Source organism: Leucoraja erinacea, chromosome 33, assembly GCF_028641065.1.
Source record: "Leucoraja erinacea ecotype New England chromosome 33, Leri_hhj_1, whole genome shotgun sequence".
Lineage (NCBI taxonomy): Eukaryota > Metazoa > Chordata > Chondrichthyes > Rajiformes > Rajidae > Leucoraja > Leucoraja erinaceus.
Genome location: NC_073409.1, coordinates 21945155 through 21966610, shown reverse-complemented (window position 1 = coordinate 21966610; position 21456 = coordinate 21945155). Strand labels below are relative to the sequence as shown.

The window sequence follows — 21456 nt, the reverse complement described above, 5'->3', positions numbered from 1 at the left end:
TAACTCCAGGCAGCTCTTCTCGATACAAACCGTCATCAACATAATTTGTCAATGCAGCGGACAAGGACAACAAAACTAGCCCACCATCCACTTTCCCCCATCCAACACAATCTGCAGGCATCAACTACTCTAAATAACTGAGGTCAGATAACCCTAAATCTTTATCCATTTCTTGAAAATAACAGCGTAGTTGATTATAAAATTGGCTGGTGTGAGGGAGATGGAATAATAACAGTACATTGAGAGTCTCCTTAAATATAAAGTGACAGGATAAAATGCTCAGAGTGGTGTGCATCAGTTACACAGGGGTAGAGTTGCTGCCTACAGCGCCAGACACCTTGATCCGATCCTGGCTGGATGAAGGTGTGGTAAATTGGATTAGTAAGCATGCAGATGATACCAAGATAGGGGGTGTTGTGGATAATGAAGAGGATTTCCAAAGTCCAGAGTGATTTAGGCCATTTGGAAAAATGGGCTGAAAGATGGCAGATGGAGTTTAATGCTGATAAATGTGAGGTGCTACACCTTGGCAGGACAAATCAAAATAGGACGTACATGGTAAATGGTAGGGAATTGAAGAATACAGTTGAACGGAGGGATCTGGGAATAACCGTGCATAGTTCCTTGAAGGTGGAATCTCATATAGATAGGGTGGTAAAGAAAGCTTTTGGTATGCTAGCCTTTATAAATCAGAGCATTGAGTATAGAAGCTGGGATGTAATGTTAAAATTGTACAAGGCATTGGTGAGACCAAATCTGGAGTATGGTGTACAATTTTGGTCGCCCAATTATAGGAAGGATGTCAACAAAATAGAGAGAGTACAGAGGAGATTTACTAGAATGTTGCCTGGGTTTCAACAACTAAGTTACAGAGATAGGTTGAATAAGTTAGGTCTTTATTCTCTGGAGCGCAGAAGTTAAGGGGGGACTGATAGAGGTCTTTAAAATGATGAGTGGGATAGACAGAGTTGATGTGGACAAGCTTTTCCCTTTGAGAATAGGGAAGATTCAAACAAGAGGACATGACTTCAGAATTAAGGGACAGAAGTTTAGGGGTAATATGAGGGGGAACTTCTTTACTCAGAGAGTGGTAGTGGTATGGAATGAGCTTCCAGTGGAAGTGGTGTCGGCAGGTTCATTGGTATCATTTAAAAATAAATTGGATAGGCATATGGATGAGAAGGGAATGGAGGGTTATGGTATGAGTGCAGGCAGGTGGGCTAAGGGAAAAAAGTTGTTCGGCACGGACTTGTAGGGCTGAGATGGCCTGTTTCCGTGCTGTAATTGTCATATGGTTATATGGTTATATGGTTATATTGTGGTGCGTGGGTCTCAAAAGGAGGCACGAAGTCCAGTGTTTGAGAAGCACCTTTATTGTATTCCTCCCGGTTGAAGGGAAGACGAAACCAGAGGAAGATGGCACCCAAACCCTGCCTTTTAAACCCTCCGGCTGAGGGCCGCCTCCGGACTGCACCACTCCTGTGCCGAGGGGTTCGGCAGTATAATGGCACGACCCTTAGGAGCCGCCATAATATGGTTTTAGGTGCTGTCTGTACAGAGTTTCTACATTTCAAATATGTACAAGTTTGATCTGGTATTTTGTTTGTTCACATCCTTGATCATTGGTGTTTTATCATTAATGTTTTATTATTATTAATGTTTAGTGTTTTCTGAGTCATTTGTAACTGTCACTGCATGTCATGTTGTTACGTGGGTGGGGCACCAAGGCAAATTCCTTGTATGTGAATACTTGGCCAATAAACTTACTTACTTACTTACTTACTTGTAGGTTACTTGGGTTGTGTAAATTGTGAATTTTTGCTAGTGTGTAGGATAGTACGAGTGTATCGGGTGATCACGGGTCGGTGCAGACTCAGTGCAGGCCAAAGGGCCTATTTCCATGCTGTTTCTCTAAAGTGGTGAATCACACATTGAAACTATACACAACAGAAGGTGTGGTCTCAGGGCTCGGAGAACTTAGTCACGGTGGCGCAGTGGTAGACTTGCTGCCTTATAGTGAATACAACGCCGGAGACCCGGGTTCGATCCCCACTACAGGTGCTGTTTGTACGTTCTCCCCGTGACCTGCGTGGGTTTTCTCTGAGATCTTCGGTTTCCTCCCACACTCCAAAGACGTACAGGTTTGTAGGTAATTTGGCTTTGGAGTAAATGTAAAGATTGTCCCTAGTGGGCGTAGGATGGGGTTAATGTGCGGGGATCGCTGGTCGGTGCTGACCCGGTTTTGCCCGCTGCATCTCTAAACTAAACTAAACTAAACTAAACTAAACTAAACTAAACTAAACTGAGTCTGAAGAAGGGTTTTGACCCGAAACTTTGCCTATTTCCTTCACTCCATAGATGCTGCCGCACCTGCTGAGTTTCTCCAGCATTTTTGTCGACCTTAAACTAAACTAATGATGTCTTTGCTGCACAACATTCATTTGTATACCTGCACTTAGTCTTGGAGCAAAACTGCAGTCACTGCTTTCTGAGACCAAATAATCTCTCAATGCAGAGATCACAGATACATACATGAAAGGGTCCAGAGAGGATTTACGGGGATGTTGCCAGAACTAGAGGGTGTGAGCTATAGGGAGATGTTGTAGGCTGGGTCTCTATTCCTTGGAGTGCAGGAGGATGAGTGGGTATCTTATAGAGGTGTACAAAATCATGACAGGATCGGGAAGATGCACAGTATCTCTTTCCCAGAGTAGGGGAAATGAGGACCAGAGGACATAGGTTCAAGCTGAAAGGGGAAAGATTTAATAGGAATCTGAGGGGTAATGTTTAAGAAACAGTTAGACAGGTACTTGGATAGGACATGTTTGGAGGAATATGGACCAAGCGCAGGCAGGTGGGACTAATGTAGCTGGGACATGTTGACTGGGACATGTTAGGCTGAAGGGCCTGTTTCCACGGTGATCACTCTATGACTTTATGAATCTATGACTATCAAACAGGGCATGCAATCTGCTCTGTGGAGTGACTATTATCTGAATCATAGGGTAATAGCTATAAGTATCACTCCCAAGACATGATCCGAAAAGCTAAGCTGGCTCTGCAGTGTGGCAGCAAGAGAATGATGTACAGTAGCAATGTTACAAAATTTTGAGATTTTAAAAATCAAGTCTGCAATTTATCCCATCAGATAAAGCATAACAATAAGTTTAATTTGACACCAAATTCACTTTCATATCTCAAGTATTAAAAAAGTTATGGCCATTTTCATACTCGGAAATTAGCATCTTGTTCCCTATTGATTTTCAATGGGCATTACAAAAAAGCTGTGATCTTGGATAGTCAAAAGCCCATTTCTTAAGGAAAGATTAACATTTTTAAATAGCCTATGTTGTCCAAAGATTATTCACAAATAATTCACAATATAACATGATTTTTATATCTAATTTACATTAATTTATAGGCTGGAAGGGTGTTCAATTGCTGTAAATAAATGCCCATTTAAATCGGCTTTCTAGTGGGTTCATGTGAACGCGCTGGTTTAGAACACATCTGCTGGATTAGTGCCCTCAAATGCTACTGCGGGATATAAAAAGCCCAAAATGAACTATCGTTATAGACTTGATATACAGGGTTATATATATGCCCCATTTAATGTAAAAATAAGGTACATACCTTTAATTGTTTGCTTTATAAAACCCTGGGGCTGCGAGAGGTTGCGGAATGAGACAGTAATTTTCAAACTATTATAACTATATTATCGAGGCCTATAAAACTAATAATACCTTTTGCGACCGGGTCTTGCAGCGATTTTTCGTTAATGATTTACTAGGCTGAACATCTGCGATTAGTACAGCCTAGTAAAAATCGCGTGAAACCCGCCCCCTCCAAACAGCGCCAAAAATCGCCGACAGGCTGTGGGCAGATCTGCGATTCAGGTAGGTTTTGTAGCATACCTATGACAGATTCTCAGCGATAACATCTTAACCAGAGGCACCCACCCTCCCCCCTTGCCTCTCAGAATCATTGTTCCTATTTGAAGAAAGATCTCAGGCAGGTTCTACCAGGTGAGTTGGTCAATATACACCCTCCCTGAACTTGAATAAATCTGATTATCTGAACATTATCCAGTCTGGAGAATATTGGCACAAATTGGCTACCGCTCGCTGGTGCGGCACAGTGGCACCGCTGTCGAGTTTCTGCCTCACAGCACCAGAGGCCCAGGTCCCGGGGTTATACATTCTACCCGTGACTTGCGTGGGATTTCTCCGAGAGCTTTGGTTTCTTCCCACATTCCTGGCTCGGTATAAATGTAAAATTGTCCCTCGTGTGTGTAGGATAGTGTTAATGTGCAGGGATCGCTGGTGTGGACTGGCTGGGCCAAAGAGCCTGATTCTGTGCTGTATCTCAAACCTAAACAAAACTAAACACTCCTGCATTCTCATAGTTGAGAGGCAGGGTCAAGGAAAGAGCCTTCACATCGGGGCTCCTGTTTCCACCAACCTTTCCACCACCACACGCCCAAGAAGCACAAGAAGCGACAAGACAGACACCATTGTGTCTTGAATAGAGACCCAGCCTACACAACTCTGGCTGAACAGCTTCTAGTCTTATGTGTGGACTCGATAAGAAGAAGATACTGAGAGGCATCAGGTGATTTGTTGACTCTTTGGGGATGTCTTGCTCTAGAGGTGGGTGTGAGCAAAGACCCAAAGATAGATCACCCGACAAAAAAGACGTCACCCGATCATGAAAAATTTTCATAGGTAAAGTTCATGGGTAATTTTCGGCCCCATTTCCGTAACCGGCTTCTGTCTCCGTACCAAAGATCCCGTAGGATACTCGTGCGGAGACGGAAGCCGGTATCGGAAACATCCTCATAAAAATAAAAGTTATTTGGTAAAAATCTTCCCCTCATTTTCAGAATTATAATTTATTTACACAAATTGTTTCCCCACAACGCTGATTACACTGTGAGTCGGGTCGGGCCGGGTCGAGTTACTGAAATGGATGAAAAAAAGGCCCACGTTCCGCTCCGTTGCGTGCTACACGTCAGCCCATTGCATTTAGAAGTAGTGGTCTATCTTGCTCCGCTATAGGATCTTTGGGTGTGAGCACCAACAAGCCAATCCATCTCTTACCTGGTGGATACCAATGGAGTGGACGTGCGTGACATTCCAATCCACATCAGGGAGAGGAGAACCTGATCCGTTACAAGTCACCACCGCATCCTCTCCAGCCTTCACCGATAAGTTACTGTGACTCACGCTGATTTCTGGCAACTCTACACGTGAGAGAGAGAGAGAGAGAGAGAAAATCACAGTCACATCCAGCATTAGGCATTGCTTGCAAATTCAATGGACTTGATACCTGGCGCATTGCAGGAACAGGAGAAAAAAATATTTGAATTCCATTTACGTAGCGTATGGTAGCAAGAACGTCCCAAAGAGTTTCTCAATAGGTTTATCAAAGAATTGAGATATAAGGCGAAATGAACAATCGCTCAGACAGTGAGATGCAATGGTGGGGTTGGGTTGGGTTAGAAAGCTGGCATTAATTATGAAGGGGGGAGGAGGGGGTGCATGACAGAGAACGAGATCCTTAGGGAGGGATTTCCTCAGCAGCTGAAGATGTGACCGCCATTAGTGCAGCAATGGATTTCAGAGATTCTCAAGGAGAACAAGACTGAAATTGAAGGGTTATAGTAAAACCCCTGTCCCATGGTCCGAGTTCATTCCAAGATCTCGAGTTTGCCCTGAACTCTGAGATTTTTGAGACTGGCCATTCGTCGGTAAACATTTTCATCATGTTGAAATTAGGTCTTCACGGAGTCTTCCCGTGCCATTCTGCCGTTAGCGAGTCCCCGAGTACCTGCCATTAGCAATAAGAGACGTGGCCCGACCATCCAACGTACCCGCTCCTTTCCTTCTCTCGTGCTTACCCCAAGTTTGATTTCCTTAAACTCAAGAGCTCATCTAACTCCCACCATGGGACAGGGCTATTAGAATATACAACATACAACAGTACAGCACAGGACAGGCCCTTCAGCCCACAATATCAATGCTGAACATAATGCCAAGAACACATCTTATCTGCCTGCACATAATCCATATCCCTCCAATCCATGCATGTCCACATGCCTATCCAAAAGTCTCTTAAACGCCACTATCATATCAGCCTCAACCACCCCCCTGCACTCAACACATTCTGTGCAAATCGCACATCTCCTTTAAACTTCCCGTGCTTCTTGCCATTAGCGAAACTTCCCTCTTACCTGCCGTTAGCCCTCTAAGATTTGAGTTTTCGAGCCAGACGTAAAGCTACGTTCATTGTCCGTGCTATACCATAAGTTTTTATTTCTTTTAAACTCTCCTCAGAGCCTTGGAATTCCTCACACCATGGGACAAATGTGTTGAACCTACAACATGTGGAGTACTACCCTCAGGACCAGGCCCTCATTCTGGTAATCAATGCTGGGATGACAGGCCAAGGTACATCTTATCCGCCTTTTTCAAAGCCTCCACATCCGTCCTGTAATCCATGCGTCCACAGCCTACCATAAGTCTCTAAAAATTACGCCACGGAAATAGGCCATCAACGACCCCCCCTGCACTCAGTCATTCGTGCAAATCGCATATCTCCCCTAAACTTTGATACTTCTTGCACAGACCATAAAACTTTGCCCTTCCCATCCTTATAACTATGCAATCTAGTATTTAAATGATCCCAAACAGAAAAGGTTTCCACCACTTCACTATTATATATGTTTTTATACACTTCGATAAGATCTCCTCACATCCTCTGCCATTCCAGAACAAACAATACAAATGTGTTGAACCTCTCCCTGTGGATACTACCCTCTAAACCAGGCATCATTCTGGTAAAGCTGGGATGACAGGCTTCTGGTAAACCTCCTCCGGACCTTGTTCAAAGCCTCCACATCCGTCCTGTAATGGGGCGACCAGAACGTTAAGGCATTGAACAAAAATAAATTAATGCTGAACATGAGACAGATTTTGAACAAGTTGTGAATTTGAACTGTGTTATGGACATGACAAGGTCGATGCGGTTGGATGTTCCCCATGGTTGAACAGTCTCGGACAAGGTGTTGCAGCTTCAAAATGAGGAGTGGACTGTTTTAGACTGAAGAGAAATGTCTTCGTTGAGTGGTGATGAACCTTTTGAATACTCTATGCTGAAGGGATAAGAAGGCTCAGTCCTTGTGTTCATTTAATTAGAGATGGATAGGTTTAAGGTAATCTGGGGATAGATATTAGGAAATAGTACTGAGGTGGAAGAACGGTGATGGGGTTGATTAGATTAGATTAGATTAGATTAGATTCATTTATTGTCATTGAGACCTTTTGGTCTGAACGAAATTTCGTTTCCCTGCAGTCATACATATAATAAAAAATGACAAAAACACAAATTTAACATCCACCACAGTGAGTTCACCAAACACCTCCTCATTGTGGTGGAAGGCAACATCTTAAAGTCTCTGTCTCTTCCTTCTTTGTTCTCCCTCTGCGCCGAGGCGATCCAGGCTCCAGATGTTGTGACCCCACCGGGTGATGGTAAATCCCGCGGCTCAACCGTGCTCCTCGAACGGGCCGGTTCAAACTCCGCGGGTGGTCACTGCCGCTGCCACGGTTCTGGGGCCGAGTCGGGTCTCCGCTACTGCTGCCACTGCCACGGTTCCGGGGCCGAGTCGGATCTCCACAGCCGCTGCCGCTGCCATGGTTCCGGGGCCGAGTCGAGTCTCCGCTACTGCTGCCGCTGCCGCTGCTGCTGCTGCCACAGCTCCGAGGCCGCCAGCTCCACCATCAGTCCTCGGCGCAGATGGAGACGGGGAATACTGCAGAAAAAAAGTTGCATCCCCCGAAGGAAGAGACCAAAACATGTTTCTCCCACCCCACCCACACACATACACAACTTAATAAAACACAATTAACGAAAACATGACAAAGGAACAAAAATAAAGAAACAAAAACAGACGGACTGCAGGTGGGCCGCAGCTGTTAATGAATGGAATGAATGGCACAGCAGGCTCGAACAACTGATGATCTCTCCTATTGGTTTGGGAACAGCTCCATCCAGGACCGCAACAAATTGCAGTAAATTGTGGATGCAGCCCAGACCATCACACAAACCAACCTCCCTTCTATTGACTACATTTATACCTCACGCTGCCTCGGCAAGGCCAGCAGCTTAATAAAGGACGAGTGGAACTCTGGCCACTACCTCTTCTCCCCTCTCACATCGGGCTAAAGGTATAGAAGTGTGAAAGCGTACACCAGCAGATTCAGGGACAGTTTCTTCCCAGCTGTTATCAGGCAACTGAACCATCCTACCACAACTAGAGAGCTGTCCTGAACAACTAATCGAACTATCTTGGTCCACGTTTCCCTTGCGCAAAACGTTATTCCCTTATCATGTATCTACACATTGTAAATGGCTGGATTGTAATCATGTATTGTCTTTCCACTGACTGGATAGCACACAACAAAAAGCTTTTCACTGTACCTCGGTACATGTGACAATAAACTAAACTGTAAATTGTAAACTGGGTTCATATTATATTCTTAACCCATTGTCCCATTGCTAGCCTTTTGATGAAGATATTAATTGGTCTCAATCCCTTCCTTTCCTTGTATGATTTGAACAATTCCTTCCCCATTGCCACCAATTCCTTGTACTCTTCACTCTCACAATAACAGATTAAGGGTAAAGTACAAACTGCTGGAGGAACTCAATGTGTCAGGTAGCATCTGTGGAGGGAAATGGAGAAACATAGAACATAGAATAGTACAGCTCAGGAGCAAGCCCTTTCCCTCACAATATTCACACTTTAAGTTGAACTAATCTCCTCTGCCTGCATATGATCCTTATCCCTTAATTCCCTGCATATCCACATGCCTCTTCAGTTACTATTATATGTCCACCATCACCCCTAGCAACACATTCCATGCACCCCACCTCTCTCTGTGTAAAAATACTTGCCCTGGACATCTCCTTAAAGCTTTTCCCATTCACCTCAAACTATGCTTTCCAATCTTTGACATTTCTTCTCTGGGATGATGGTTCTGTCTACCCTATCTATGCCTCACATCATTTTATGTTTTTCTATCAGGTCTCCATTTAGCCTTCGGCACTCCAGAAAAACAAAACCCAACTTTGTCTTATCCTTGCATGAGTGCAAAGACACTTGGACAGATTCATGGATAGGAATAGTATTGAGGGATATGGTCATGATGGACAAGTTAGACAAAGGGTTTGTTTCCGTGCGGTATAACTCGATCCTTCTCCTTGTATTTAATACTTTCTAATCCAGAGAGCATTCAGGTAAACCTCTCCAAAGCCTCCACATCCTTCCTGTAATAGAGCCCAACCTTTCAACGCTTTAAAATATCAGAGCTCCTTGAGGTTCAGCCTCTTGAGCATAGTTAAAGGTAACCCCCCACTGACAACCACATCTTCACTTAGGAATGCCCTGGAGTGGAGAAGACTACAAAACATGGTGAACACTGCCCAGTCCTTCACCGGTTCTGACCTCCACCCCATCGAAGGGATTTACTGGAGTCGCTGCCTCCAAAAGGCAGCCAGCATCATCAGAAACCCACACCACCCCTGCCAGTGGGATGAAGGTACAGGAGCCTGAACGTTGTAACGTCCAGTTTCAGGAACAGATTCTTCCCTACAACCATTTGGCTATTTTACTTCGTAGTCACGTGAGTGACTACGTGAAGACCCCGCCAGTACGCATGCGTGTCATATCGTCTATCGCATTGCGTTACGACTGGCAGGGTGGACGTGATTCTCCTGCCAGCAACAGACCTGAGGTAAGTTTTTTTTTAAACTTTCAGGTTTAAATCTTCTTGCAGGAACCTCTACTTAGAGGTCCTGCTAAAAGTCCGGGGCAAAGTCGGGACGGAGGGGAGACCCCAGTCATGAACTTGAGGGAACCCTGGTCATGGGGAATTCCGCCCACGGACCTAGGCGCTCGGAAGACCGCGGAATGCGGGTAGCGAGCGACGGTGAATTCACCTTTGAGCCGCTGGCGGTAGAACCAGCGGCTTCATATTGGTGGAGAACCCGCTCGGGAGACCGTGAAATACGGGGAGCGGGCGGCGGTGGATTTGCTTTGAGCCGCTGGCGGTAGAGCCTGTGGCTTCATATTGGTGCCGGGGGCACCTGCAGAAATGCTCCGGAGACCGCAGAACACGGGGAGCGAGCGGCGGTGGATTCACCGTCGAGCTGCTGACAGTGAAGCCAGCGGCTTCATATTGGGAACCTGGGGAACCCGCTCCATAGACTGCGGGATGCGAGGAGCAGACAGCGGTAAGTCGCCTACTGAGCCATTGGCAGTAAAACCAGCGGCCTCATATACACCCCCCCGAAGCAGGATCCCCCCCCCCCCAACTTTGTAAATCGCGGCTATCCCTTTTATAGGGACCACGAGGATATTCCGGCTGCAGTTACTGCGAGGATACCCAGATTGGGGGGAGGGGGGAGAGAAGCCCCGACTGGAGAACATCGCGGAGAAAAAGCTCAGGGTGAAATAACTTTCTACAGGGACCACAGACGGAATCCCAGCTGTAACAAACCACGACCACGAGACCAGGCTCGGGAGGAGCGTTGCCCCGCAGCAGAAGGTATAAAAAGGACATGCAGGCAAATTCCTTACTCGAAGGTCGTTTTGTGCTATTTTGTGAGAATATGTTACAGGAATGGACCGCATCCAGACTGACTGCGGAGGACCGCGGAATTGCGGGCAGTCAGCAACTGTAGACTGCACCTGGATCGCTATTGATCAGCAGTCTCCGACCTGGCACCTGCACAGTCGGAATCGACACCTCAGACTGGTGGGAAAGCCAAGCAGAAGTCTGACAGGACGAAGACTCGGACGAGTCGGGCTGTGAAGACTCACCACCGGCGGGAGCAACTGTGATCGCATATCCCGCATGGAGCGGTTGATGGAGCAGAAGCTCCAATGTGACATGCTCCGGTATATGGAGTCTCGTCACCATGGGGTCCTAGGACGCCCATGGCAGCACCTTATTGAGGACTGCATAATGCATCTCCCTCAACAGAGGGGAGCATTAGGAGTCACTTCTGGGCTGACCCTGAAGACAGGGGTTTGGCTGAAGATACCACAAGTGTGCAGGGGGTGCAGGAACAACACTACCAGCAGCAGGAGCTCGACAAGTGGCTATCAGGTCCAGGAAGGCCACATCATCACGCAAGACCTCACATCTTCGACGGCAGCACCCCTACGCATCCACCAGCAAACCACGATGAACTGAAGCTGGTGAAAGCTTGAAGGCCGTACAACCAGGACAAAGGTAGTTTTTAGGCCACAGCCCAGACCGGCCTTCCTGGAAGATGCGTCAACCCTGTACTCGAGCTCCTCTACCTCCCAGGAGCAGGTGCAAAATTATGCACATATGTTTGAGGCAGCTCCTGGGTCGGGTTGCATAAGTCCTCCCATACGGATAAAGGTATGGAACCTCATCGATGATGTCTCCTGTCACGGATACAAGTTGGTAATATTAAACTGGTTTGAATATTTACACTGGTTTGGGATAACACTAGATTAGTTTATCTGCTCACAGGGTTGAAGATATTTAAATTTAACTGGATGAGCCAATGAGACAGTCAGCGGTGTTGCAAAATGGGCTAACTTCAGTTTCCAGATTATTTACAAAATCACTACTATCAATGCTTCAACTGCACAGAGTTAACAAATAAGTAGCATGGCCAATCTGGATGATATTGAACATTAGCCTTATCAGCCACATAGCTATTTGAGAAATTGGTTCACACCCGTCCAGTTAAATTTAAATTAAGTTGATACCAACTGAAACTATTGATTATTGGGATACAATCATCCATTCATTTGTCTGGGATCAGCTCTGAGACAAAAAATTAGACCTCTGCTATTTTTAGCTGAAACAATCAAAGTCACAATGATGGACAGCTTTGCTCCAGTTAAACCTCTTATCCGTAAATCTTCAGTCATTTCCAAACTGATGCTATTGCCCAAAGATGGGTAATTTACTAATACCATCTCTAGTTACGGAGGCAGATGGGATTATCATGAGTTATCAAGTGTTCAGTCATGGTATCAACTGCCAATGGACACCAGGTGCATTTGTGCATTATAGGGTGTGTGGATATGCATATACGGCATGCACAAGTCCAAGGTGATACACTTTGGTGGTGGTATATGTTAATCACAAAGGTACTATCAAATCAAAGTATCCGGTGATATTTTTACCAAACCGCATTTAGCACTGGTGTATTATTATGCAAAATCAATGACAACACAGAATGAATGTGTGATCACAAAGTATTTAATGACATTGTGGATCTATGGAACACTAACTATTGAGTTGCTTGCATCCAGGCTCAATCAACAGTGAACGAGGCATATTAGTGGCGAAGGGTGCATTCTCACTACACTAGGGAGGAATGTACTTTATGTCTTCCTCTATTTGGCCTCAATAGACGGGCCTTGCAAAATTCAGCAAGATTCCCGCTTCCAGGTTTTCATAGTGCCTGCCTGGGTTATACACCTGTGGCTCCTGCTGAGGCGAAGAATGAACATAAACCTTACATGGTTAATTCCGGATAAAAGATGCTGGTTCAGTTGTGATGTTGAAACCATCCTCTGCATGATATAATCAATTCATAGACTTACAGACTGAGAGATCGTTCCTGCAGCTCGGGTTGTCAAACCATAAGCATTAGGAGTGCTCACTACAGATTGCAGGGATAGCACCAAATAGCAGCAATCTGCATAGGAGATGGGAAGCATTGTTTATGCTTCCTTACGTTTAACTCGGCACGGATGACTGACACATTGACAATTCAGTTTTATGGGATTATAACATTAAGTTACTATTCCATTACTGCACCTCCTCATCATTTGGCTGCGGAGTACATAAACCACTCTGTCCGGTCTCACCCTCTGACATCTAGAATATGAAGGTATCGTCAGCTTAAAACCTCCCAGGCTTAGGGACGCAGAGATATGGGTTGTTAACATTGTGTTACGTCACTTCACCGATGGGCACCAGCAACATCCCTGCCCATGGTCATACTGACATACTAGTGATTACTCCATGGCGCTGAGTACAGCGCTACGGGTCCAGTCATTGCAACACTGGATAGGATGATCATATCTGCGGGCTATAATAACATGTTTTGTTTGTGATTAATCAAGCAGATTAGACAGGGATACAAGACCAAACTAGAGTTGCATATCCCATGGACCTTGGGTTGCGTGTGATCACGCATTTACACCAGTATGTCAAGGTTCCTAAGAGCCTTATAGACTGACAGCAATATTGTTAGTTACATAAAATCTTGTTAGAAGGAATCACTACGAACCTTCTCCAGATGGTTATATGGGTCTGGCATATACAGGAGTGTACATTGACATTGAGTCTCACTCCACCAGGACCTCTATACCTCAGCAGCAGGGATGGACCACATCCTAGCGGTTGCAGGATGGTCAAACTATCGATCTGTCCAAATATTCAGAATAAACCTATTGCAGATCAGGGGTATTTGCCAACTATGTGTTAGGTATGGTTCATACTTCCTCTAGGTTGAGGAAGGTTACTATTGCCACTATTGTTCATTAATAGCATCAACATGTCTATATCTATGCCATGTCTGAATGCATTCTTAATGTTCACTCATCATTGGCCTACTGATGCAGTGTATGACACCTGGACTCGGTTCAATGGCATGAAATCACAGAGCTTTAAAATCTTCACGTAGTCACTCACGTGACTCCGAAGTAAAATAGTAAGATTAAACGAGAACTTACCAGAACGCTCCCAGCCCTCTATCAGAAAGTTCAACTGGTATTATGGTTCTCTTATCTCACTATTTTCAGTTCAACAACTGTTTTCTGTGATTTCACACCGCTGCTTTGAAGATTGACACGCATGCGTACTGGACGGGGTCTTCACGTAATCCCTCAACGTTACTCCTCATAAAATAAAGATCAAACTTCAAACTGGTAAGTTCTCTTTTAATCTTACTATTAAACATAACAACCTCAAATAAGCCCAGAACTACATAGAATTTTTTTTCTCTAGTTTATTATATTGTTTACAGTGTACTATGTTTACATATTCTGCTGTGCTGCTGCAAGTATGAATTCCATTGTTCTATCTGGGACATGTGACAATAAAACACTCTTGTCTCTTGCTCTGTCGTGCTGCCAGGTGTTGGGATTTGCTCCCTATACCTCTCTGGATCTGGATCTTTTCTCTCCACTCCTTTAAGACTCAGTCATACTTCCAAACAACTGTTTAAATGCATCATGTTTGTTACAGTGCTCCTGTGACCATGGAATGATTCTCCATTACAAGTGCTATAACAACCCACATTTTCCTTCTCGAATTCTCAGCACTAACCAATATCACAATGAACCTGTTGACTTGCAAACATCAGACAAAAATAGATAAAAGTGCCTGCAGATAAAAAGCAGCAGAAGAATGTAGATGAGTTGCACAAATCAGTTATGCAGATATTGTCAACTACTTTTAATTCAAAGGTGCTTAATTTGAATTATTCAACAACTCAAATTGAAAACCGCAAAGAACAAAAATGCCGCGTAATGGTTCTTTTAAAGTTCTTAATTTAAATTTGGGGTTGATTTACATTTTCCTGATGTGACAAACGACTTTGGAATTTGGAGTTGGGCCAATTGTCAGCAGGGATCTGTTAGATTCAACTCCTTGGCCTTCTGAGATCTGTGACCTTTTCAGAGAGCTAGTTAAATGCATTATAGAAAAGCCTACACAGACCTGACACTGCACTGCGATGTACCAGGCCAGTGATCCAACACTGGGCCAGCTAACACACTGCTCACTGGAGGACAGAGAGGCAGTCAGAAGATCGGGAGCCCAGAAGATCCGATGATCTTTGTGGTGGGACTGTTAAACTTCCTTGTGACTAAAATGCATTTGTGATGATTCGTGTAACTGCTGATTATGAGCAATGATGGGATAATCTGTGGAACACCATAGGTTGAGATGAGATAGAAATATAGAAGTATAACGTATCGAAGTTAGGAGGTCATGTTGCAGATGTATAAGATGTTTGTGAGGCCGCATTTAGAGTATTGTGTTCAGTTCTGGGCACCATGTTATAGGAAATATGTTGTCAAGCTGGAAAGGATGCAGAGAAGATGTTGCCAGGACTCGAGGGCATAAGCTACAGGGAGAGGATGAGCAGGCTATGACTCTATTACTTGGAGCACAGGAGGATGAGGGGTGATCTTATTGAGGTGTACAAAATCACGAGAGGAAAAGATCGGGTAGATGCACAGAGTCTCTTGCCGAGAGTTGGGGGAATCGAGGAACAGAGGACATAGGTTTAAGGTGAAGGGGAAAAGATTTAATAGGAATCTGAGGGGTAACCTTTTCACACAAAGTGTGGTGGGTGTATGGAACAAGCTGCCAGAGGAGGTAGTTGAGGCTGGGGCTGTCCCAATGTTTAAGAAACAGTTAGACAGGTACATGGACAGGTACAAGTTTGGAGGGATATGGACCAAACACAGGAAGGAGGGGCTAGTGTAGCTGGGACATGTTGGCCATTGTGGGCAAGTTGGGCTGAAGGGCCTGTTTCTACACTGTATCGCTATGACTCTATAAAACGATGAGAAGCATAGATAGGGTAGACAGTCAGAACCTTTTTCCCAGGGAGGAAATGGCAAACACTCAGGGGGCAGAGCTTTAAGGTAAGAGGAGCAGACGTTAAAAGAGATGATTAGTTTGTTTACACAGAGGGTGGTGGGTGCCTAGTGGTGGTGGAGCCAGTTAAAGTAATGGTCTTTCAGCTTTTAAATAGGCACATGGAAATGCAGGGATTGGAGGGATGTGGATGGTGTGGAGGCAGAGGAATAGTTTATCATCATGTTTGATACAGAGATTGTGAGTCCAAGGACCTGTTCCTGGGCCACACAGTTCTTTCTTCTAAAAACAGATCAGCTGGTCGTTTGCAAACTAGCCACAGGTTTCATACATGTGCCTACACTTCTACACTGGACCGGATTAAAACTGATCAGAGACATCACTGCAAGAGTCTCCATACAAAGACATGTCATAAGACCATAAGTGATGGTAGATTCAGGCCATTCGGCCAATCAAGTCTACTCCGCCATTCAATCATGGCTGATCTCTCTCTCCCTCCTAACCCCCTTCTCCCCATAACTCTGACACCCCGTACTAATCAAGAATCTATCTATCTCTGCCTTAAATATATCCACTGACAGCCTCCACAGCCTTCTGTGGCAAACAATTCCACAGATTCACCACCTTTTGACTAAAGAGTCTTTCCTTGGTTAAAATGTCAGCATTTTGTATGGGTGGTGCAGCCACCCAGCCCTGCCAATGGCCGAGCCCCCCATGGCTAAAATAAAGAGAGTGTGGACCCATTTGGGCTCTGCCCCATTCTCAGTCCATCAGTGATGAATATAGGAACATTTCAAATAGTTTGGATTATACTGTCCAGAATCTAATTCTTTTATGTGTGGTCAAAGGGCCTGTTCCTCTGTGTATTGTTCTGTGTTTCAATGGCTGAATGAAAAGACAGCATTGAAACAAGCCCTTCGACACGCCAAGTCCACACCGACTCTCGATTACCCGTTTGAACTAGTCTTGTGTTATCCCATTTACTCATCCAGTCCTGACACACTAGTGGCAATTTATAGATGACAAATAACTTACAAACCCACATGTCCTGGGGATGTAGGAGGAAACTGGAGCACCCAGAGGAAGCCCATGCGGTCACAGGGAGAACATGTAAACTCCACACAGACAGCACCCGAGGTCAGCTCCCTGGCACTGTGAGGCAGCAGCTGCATCACCGTGCCCCATGTCTATTAGCCAAACGAGAAGCAGACCTTTGTGTTAATTTTAATGAAATAAATTAGGGTGGCACGGTAGCGCAGCGGTAGAGTTGCTGCCTTACAGCGCCAGAGACCCGGGTTCAATCCAGACTACGGGCACTGTCTGTACGCAGTCTACACATTCTACCCGTGACCACGTGGGTTTTCTCTGAGATCTCCACTTTCCGCCCACACTCCAAAGACGTACAAGTTTGTAGGTTAATTGGCTTGGTATAAATGTCAAATTGGCCATCGTGTGTGTAGGACAGTGTTAGTGTGCGGGGATCGCTGGTCGATGTGGACTCGGTGGGCTGAAGGGCCTGCTTCCGTGCTGTATCTCTAAACTAAACTACACTAAAACAGTCAGCACCCGTGGTTAACCAGCTGGCAACTGGAATCATTGTTGTTAAATCAAAGCTAAACCCGACGCATAAATGTGGCTGGGAATGAGTCTAGTTTCTGCGTTCAGGAATACGCACCGCACTGCGTGACGTTCATGTGGGAGAGGAGGATGGTAGTCGCCTCCATCCGGCAGTAGAGCAGCTGATGCCCCAGCTGTGCTTCACCCGCATCCTGCCACAGCTGGATCCAGCGGATGTCACAGCTGCAGTTGAACAAGTTCCTCACCAAAACCCTGGAGGAGAAGCAAGCGTTGGTCAGAGATTGATCACATCGCCATACCTGTTCCATCACGTTCATTTGACCCCAGTCTGCCCTGCATCTGGAAGGGGCATTAGAGGAAAGACTAACATTCTTCCACATTCAAGGCCAAGTCAATGGATATTTTTAAGGCGGAGATTGAGAGATTCTTGATTAGTCCGGGTGTCAGAGGTTATCGGGGGAAGGCAGAAGAATGGGGTTGAGAGGGAACAGGCACGGAAATCGCTATCGAAATATGGAGGGGACAGGGGGGGGAACACAATGTCTTCCACAGGGCGGCTGGACACACACACACACACACACACACACACACACACACACACACACACACACACACACACACACACACACACACACACACACACACACACACACACACACACACACACACACACACACACACACACACACACACACACACACACACACACCACACACACACACACACACCACACACACACACACACACACCCATTAATCAGCTAATTAATCAACCAACACATTTGTGAGGTGAGAGGAAACTGGAGCACCTGGGGAAAGCCCACATGGTCACAAGTGGAACATGCAAACTCCACACAGATGGTAATTGAAGCCAGAATTGAGCCTGATTTGCTGGATTTAAGACTTTGAAAACCCTTTGCGGCGTGGTTAGAGGGAATGCCCCAGCAAACTCCCCACAGAAGCACCCGTCGGCAAGTCAAAACCCTGGTCCGGCGCTGCAATGCGCTGTACGGCCAGCAACTCAGGTCAAAAGTCAGGCACAGTTCTGTTTAGTTTTAGTTTAGTTTTAGAGATACACTGCGGAAACAGGCCCTTCAGCCCACTGAGTCTGCTCCGGCCAGCGATCACCGCACATTAACACAAGCCTACACACACTATGGACAATTTACACTTATACCAAGTATACAAACCCAAGCCAATTAACCTACAAATCAGCACGTATTTGGAGTGTGGGAAGAAACTTGGAGAAAACCCTTGCGGTCAAACCCATAATAATCTTATAATTATTCAATAAAATCTTCTAGTAAGATCCCCTCTCATCTTTTTAAATTCCAGAATATACAAGTCCAGTCACTCCATTCTATCAATATATGACAGTCCCACCATCCTGGGAATTAACCTCCTAAACCTGCACTGCACACCCTCAATAGCATGAATGTCCTTCCTCAAATTTGGAGGCCAAAACAGCACACAATACTCCAGGTGTGGTCTTAACAGGGCCCTGTACAACTGCAACTTTGCTCCGATACTCAACGTCTCTTGTTATGGCCAAAATGCTACCAGCTTACTTTCAGTGACTGATAAAAAAGGACTTCCAGATCTCATTGTACATTCCCTTTTCCCAATTTGACACCGTTCAGATAATAATCTGCCTTCCTGTTTTTGCCACCAAAGTGGATGACAACCTCACCTATATCTTCACTCACATTCTGAAAGGGACCTGTTAATCCCTACTCTTTGTTTCGTGTCTGCCAACCAGTTTTCTATCCATGTCAGTACTCTACCCAAAATACCATGTGCTCTAATTTTGCCCACTAATTTCCTGTGTGGGACCTTATCAAGACGAGGAGGAAGAGGGTGGTGAATCTGTGTAATTCATTGCCAGAGACGGCTGTGGAGGCCAAGTCATTGGGTATTTTTAAAGCAGTGATTGGCAGGTTCTTCATTAGGAGCAATGTCAAAGGTTATGGGGGGAAGGCAGGAGAATACGGTTGAGAGGGAAAGGTTGATCAGCCATGAATGAATGGTGGAGTAGGCTAGATGGGCCGAATAACTGATGAACATGAACTTCTTTACACTTGTTCTATGATATCCCACTTTCTCATCCACTCCCCTACACACTACAGGCTATTTACAAAGGCAAATTTACCTACAAACCCGCACATCTTAGGGATATGGGAGGAAACTGGAGCACCCAGAGGAAACCCACAGGTCACTGGTTGAACGTACAAACTCCACTCTGACAGGACCCTGGGTCAGCATTGAACACAGGTCACTAGAGCTGTGAGGCAGCATCTCCACCAGCTGTGCCATCAAGCTACCTGTAAGTTGACCCGTTGGCCTGAATGGTTCCGGGCAGGAGAGTTGGGTAATATCAGCCAGCCAACACAAGTCATGTGGGTTTGTGGGGACCTTGGGGGGACAAAGTAAGAATTGTCAGTCCTGTCCACCTCCAACGGTGGGCCTGTGGCAATTTGTGGAGACCATTTCAATGAGGAACGTCTGAGCAGTGGGCATTGCAATGCAACAAGAATCAAGAGAGAGAGGTTGTGAGGTCAGGACAGAGATGAAGGGCAGCACAATGAGTCTGGTACAGCTGTTCAAGCCTCAGAATGCCAGAGATGCGGGTTCAATCCTAGCTCACGCTGTCTGTGTGGAGTTTGAATGTACTCCTTGTGACCCAAGAGTTTCCTCCTGCTGGTTAGGTTCCTCTACGTTCCAAAGACCTGCAGTTTGCAAAGTTAGTCGGTTGCTGTAAGTTGCACCTTGAGTGCGGATGAGTGGTAGAATTTGTGGAAAGTCAATGAAAGGGTGGAGAGAATCAAAATGGGATTATTGTAGGATTAGTGGTTGTAGGATAGGTGGTTGATGGTCAGTGTGGACTCAGGCCAAAGGGCCGATGTATGTGCTATCTGCCTGTCTCCGTGATGACCACTGTCCACGCTGGGAACACCCTGCTGCATTTATCGCAAATATAGACACAAAGTGCTGGAGCAACTCAGCGTACCAGGCAGCATCTCTGGAGGAAAAGAATGGGTCTTGATTCGAGTCAGGACCGTCGCTTATTATTTTTCTTAGCAGAGATGCTGCCTGACCCGTCGTGTTACTCCAGCACTTTATTTCAATCTTTGGTCATAACCAGCAACTGCAGTTTTATCTGTCTCCATTCTGTTCACCACATTTTCACTTCCAACTGGTTCACGGAGTTTACGCACCAGCTTGGTGGAATGTTTCAGCATTCGAGAATATTAAAGGGAGTGAGATAAACAGATCAGCATCACTGGATTGTAATATTAAATAACCAGGAATTGGCATTGATGTTAGGAAGAGAATATCAGAACATTAGCTGAGAATTAAAGGACTTTCCTTTAGGAAGGAGATGAGGAGGAATTTCTTCAGTCAGAGGGTGGTCAATCTGTGGAAATAATTGCCACAGAAGGCTGTGGAGGCCAAGTCAGTGGATATTTTTAAGGCAGATATTCATGATTAGCACGTGTCAGGGGTTATGGGGAGAAGGCAGGAGAATGGGGTTTGGAGGGCGAGATAGATCAGTCATGATTGAGAGTAGACTTGATGGGCCGAATGGCCTAATTCTGCTCCTATCACTTATGAACTTCTGAAGAATTAGTCACACACACGCACATGCACACAAACGCACGCACACGCATACATACACATACACACGCACGCATACATACACACGCACACACTCTACTTACAGCTGCGAGAGTCGAAGAGTCCTGAATGGCTGCCAAGACAAGCTGATGAGGCGATTGCCCGAGAGATTACTGCAAATTCAAGAACAAAGGAAAAACATTGTTAGTGACTTTCAGTCGACTGTCTTTGATGGACTAATATATTAGATATATATATATTAGATATATTAGATATAATATATATTAAAAACTAATATATTTTCAGAGGATAGACACAAAATGCTGGAGTAACTCAGCGGGACAGGCAGCATCTCTGGAGAGAAGGAATGGGTGACGTTTCAGGTCGAGACCCTACTTCAGACTGACAGTTTTTGTGTCTTTGGTTTAAACCAGCATCTGCAGTTCCTTCCTACACATCTTTTCAGAGGCATCAGCTGAATATGCCATCAGTTATTATATTAACACTTTGACAATATTAACACATTAACAATCAGAAGAACCTCGCTTTGTTCAACTCGTTCATTGGAGTTAGATTAGAATACTTTTGTCCTC

The 21456-nt window shown here is 45.3% G+C and overlaps 1 protein-coding gene across 1 annotated transcript in view; it reads right to left on the bottom strand.

Annotated features, from left to right (window-relative positions):
* The window catches only part of LOC129712812 (NT-3 growth factor receptor-like), a 1009855-nt gene that overhangs the window by 473162 nt on the left and 515237 nt on the right, over positions 1-21456 (bottom strand). Inside the window, exons 4-6 of the mRNA XM_055661549.1 lie at positions 20968-21036; positions 17347-17501; positions 5100-5242 (exon numbers count right to left, since the gene is read on the bottom strand). Coding sequence (XP_055517524.1) covers positions 5100-5242; positions 17347-17501; positions 20968-21036 — 367 coding nt within the window. The remainder of the gene's footprint in view (positions 1-5099; positions 5243-17346; positions 17502-20967; positions 21037-21456) is intronic.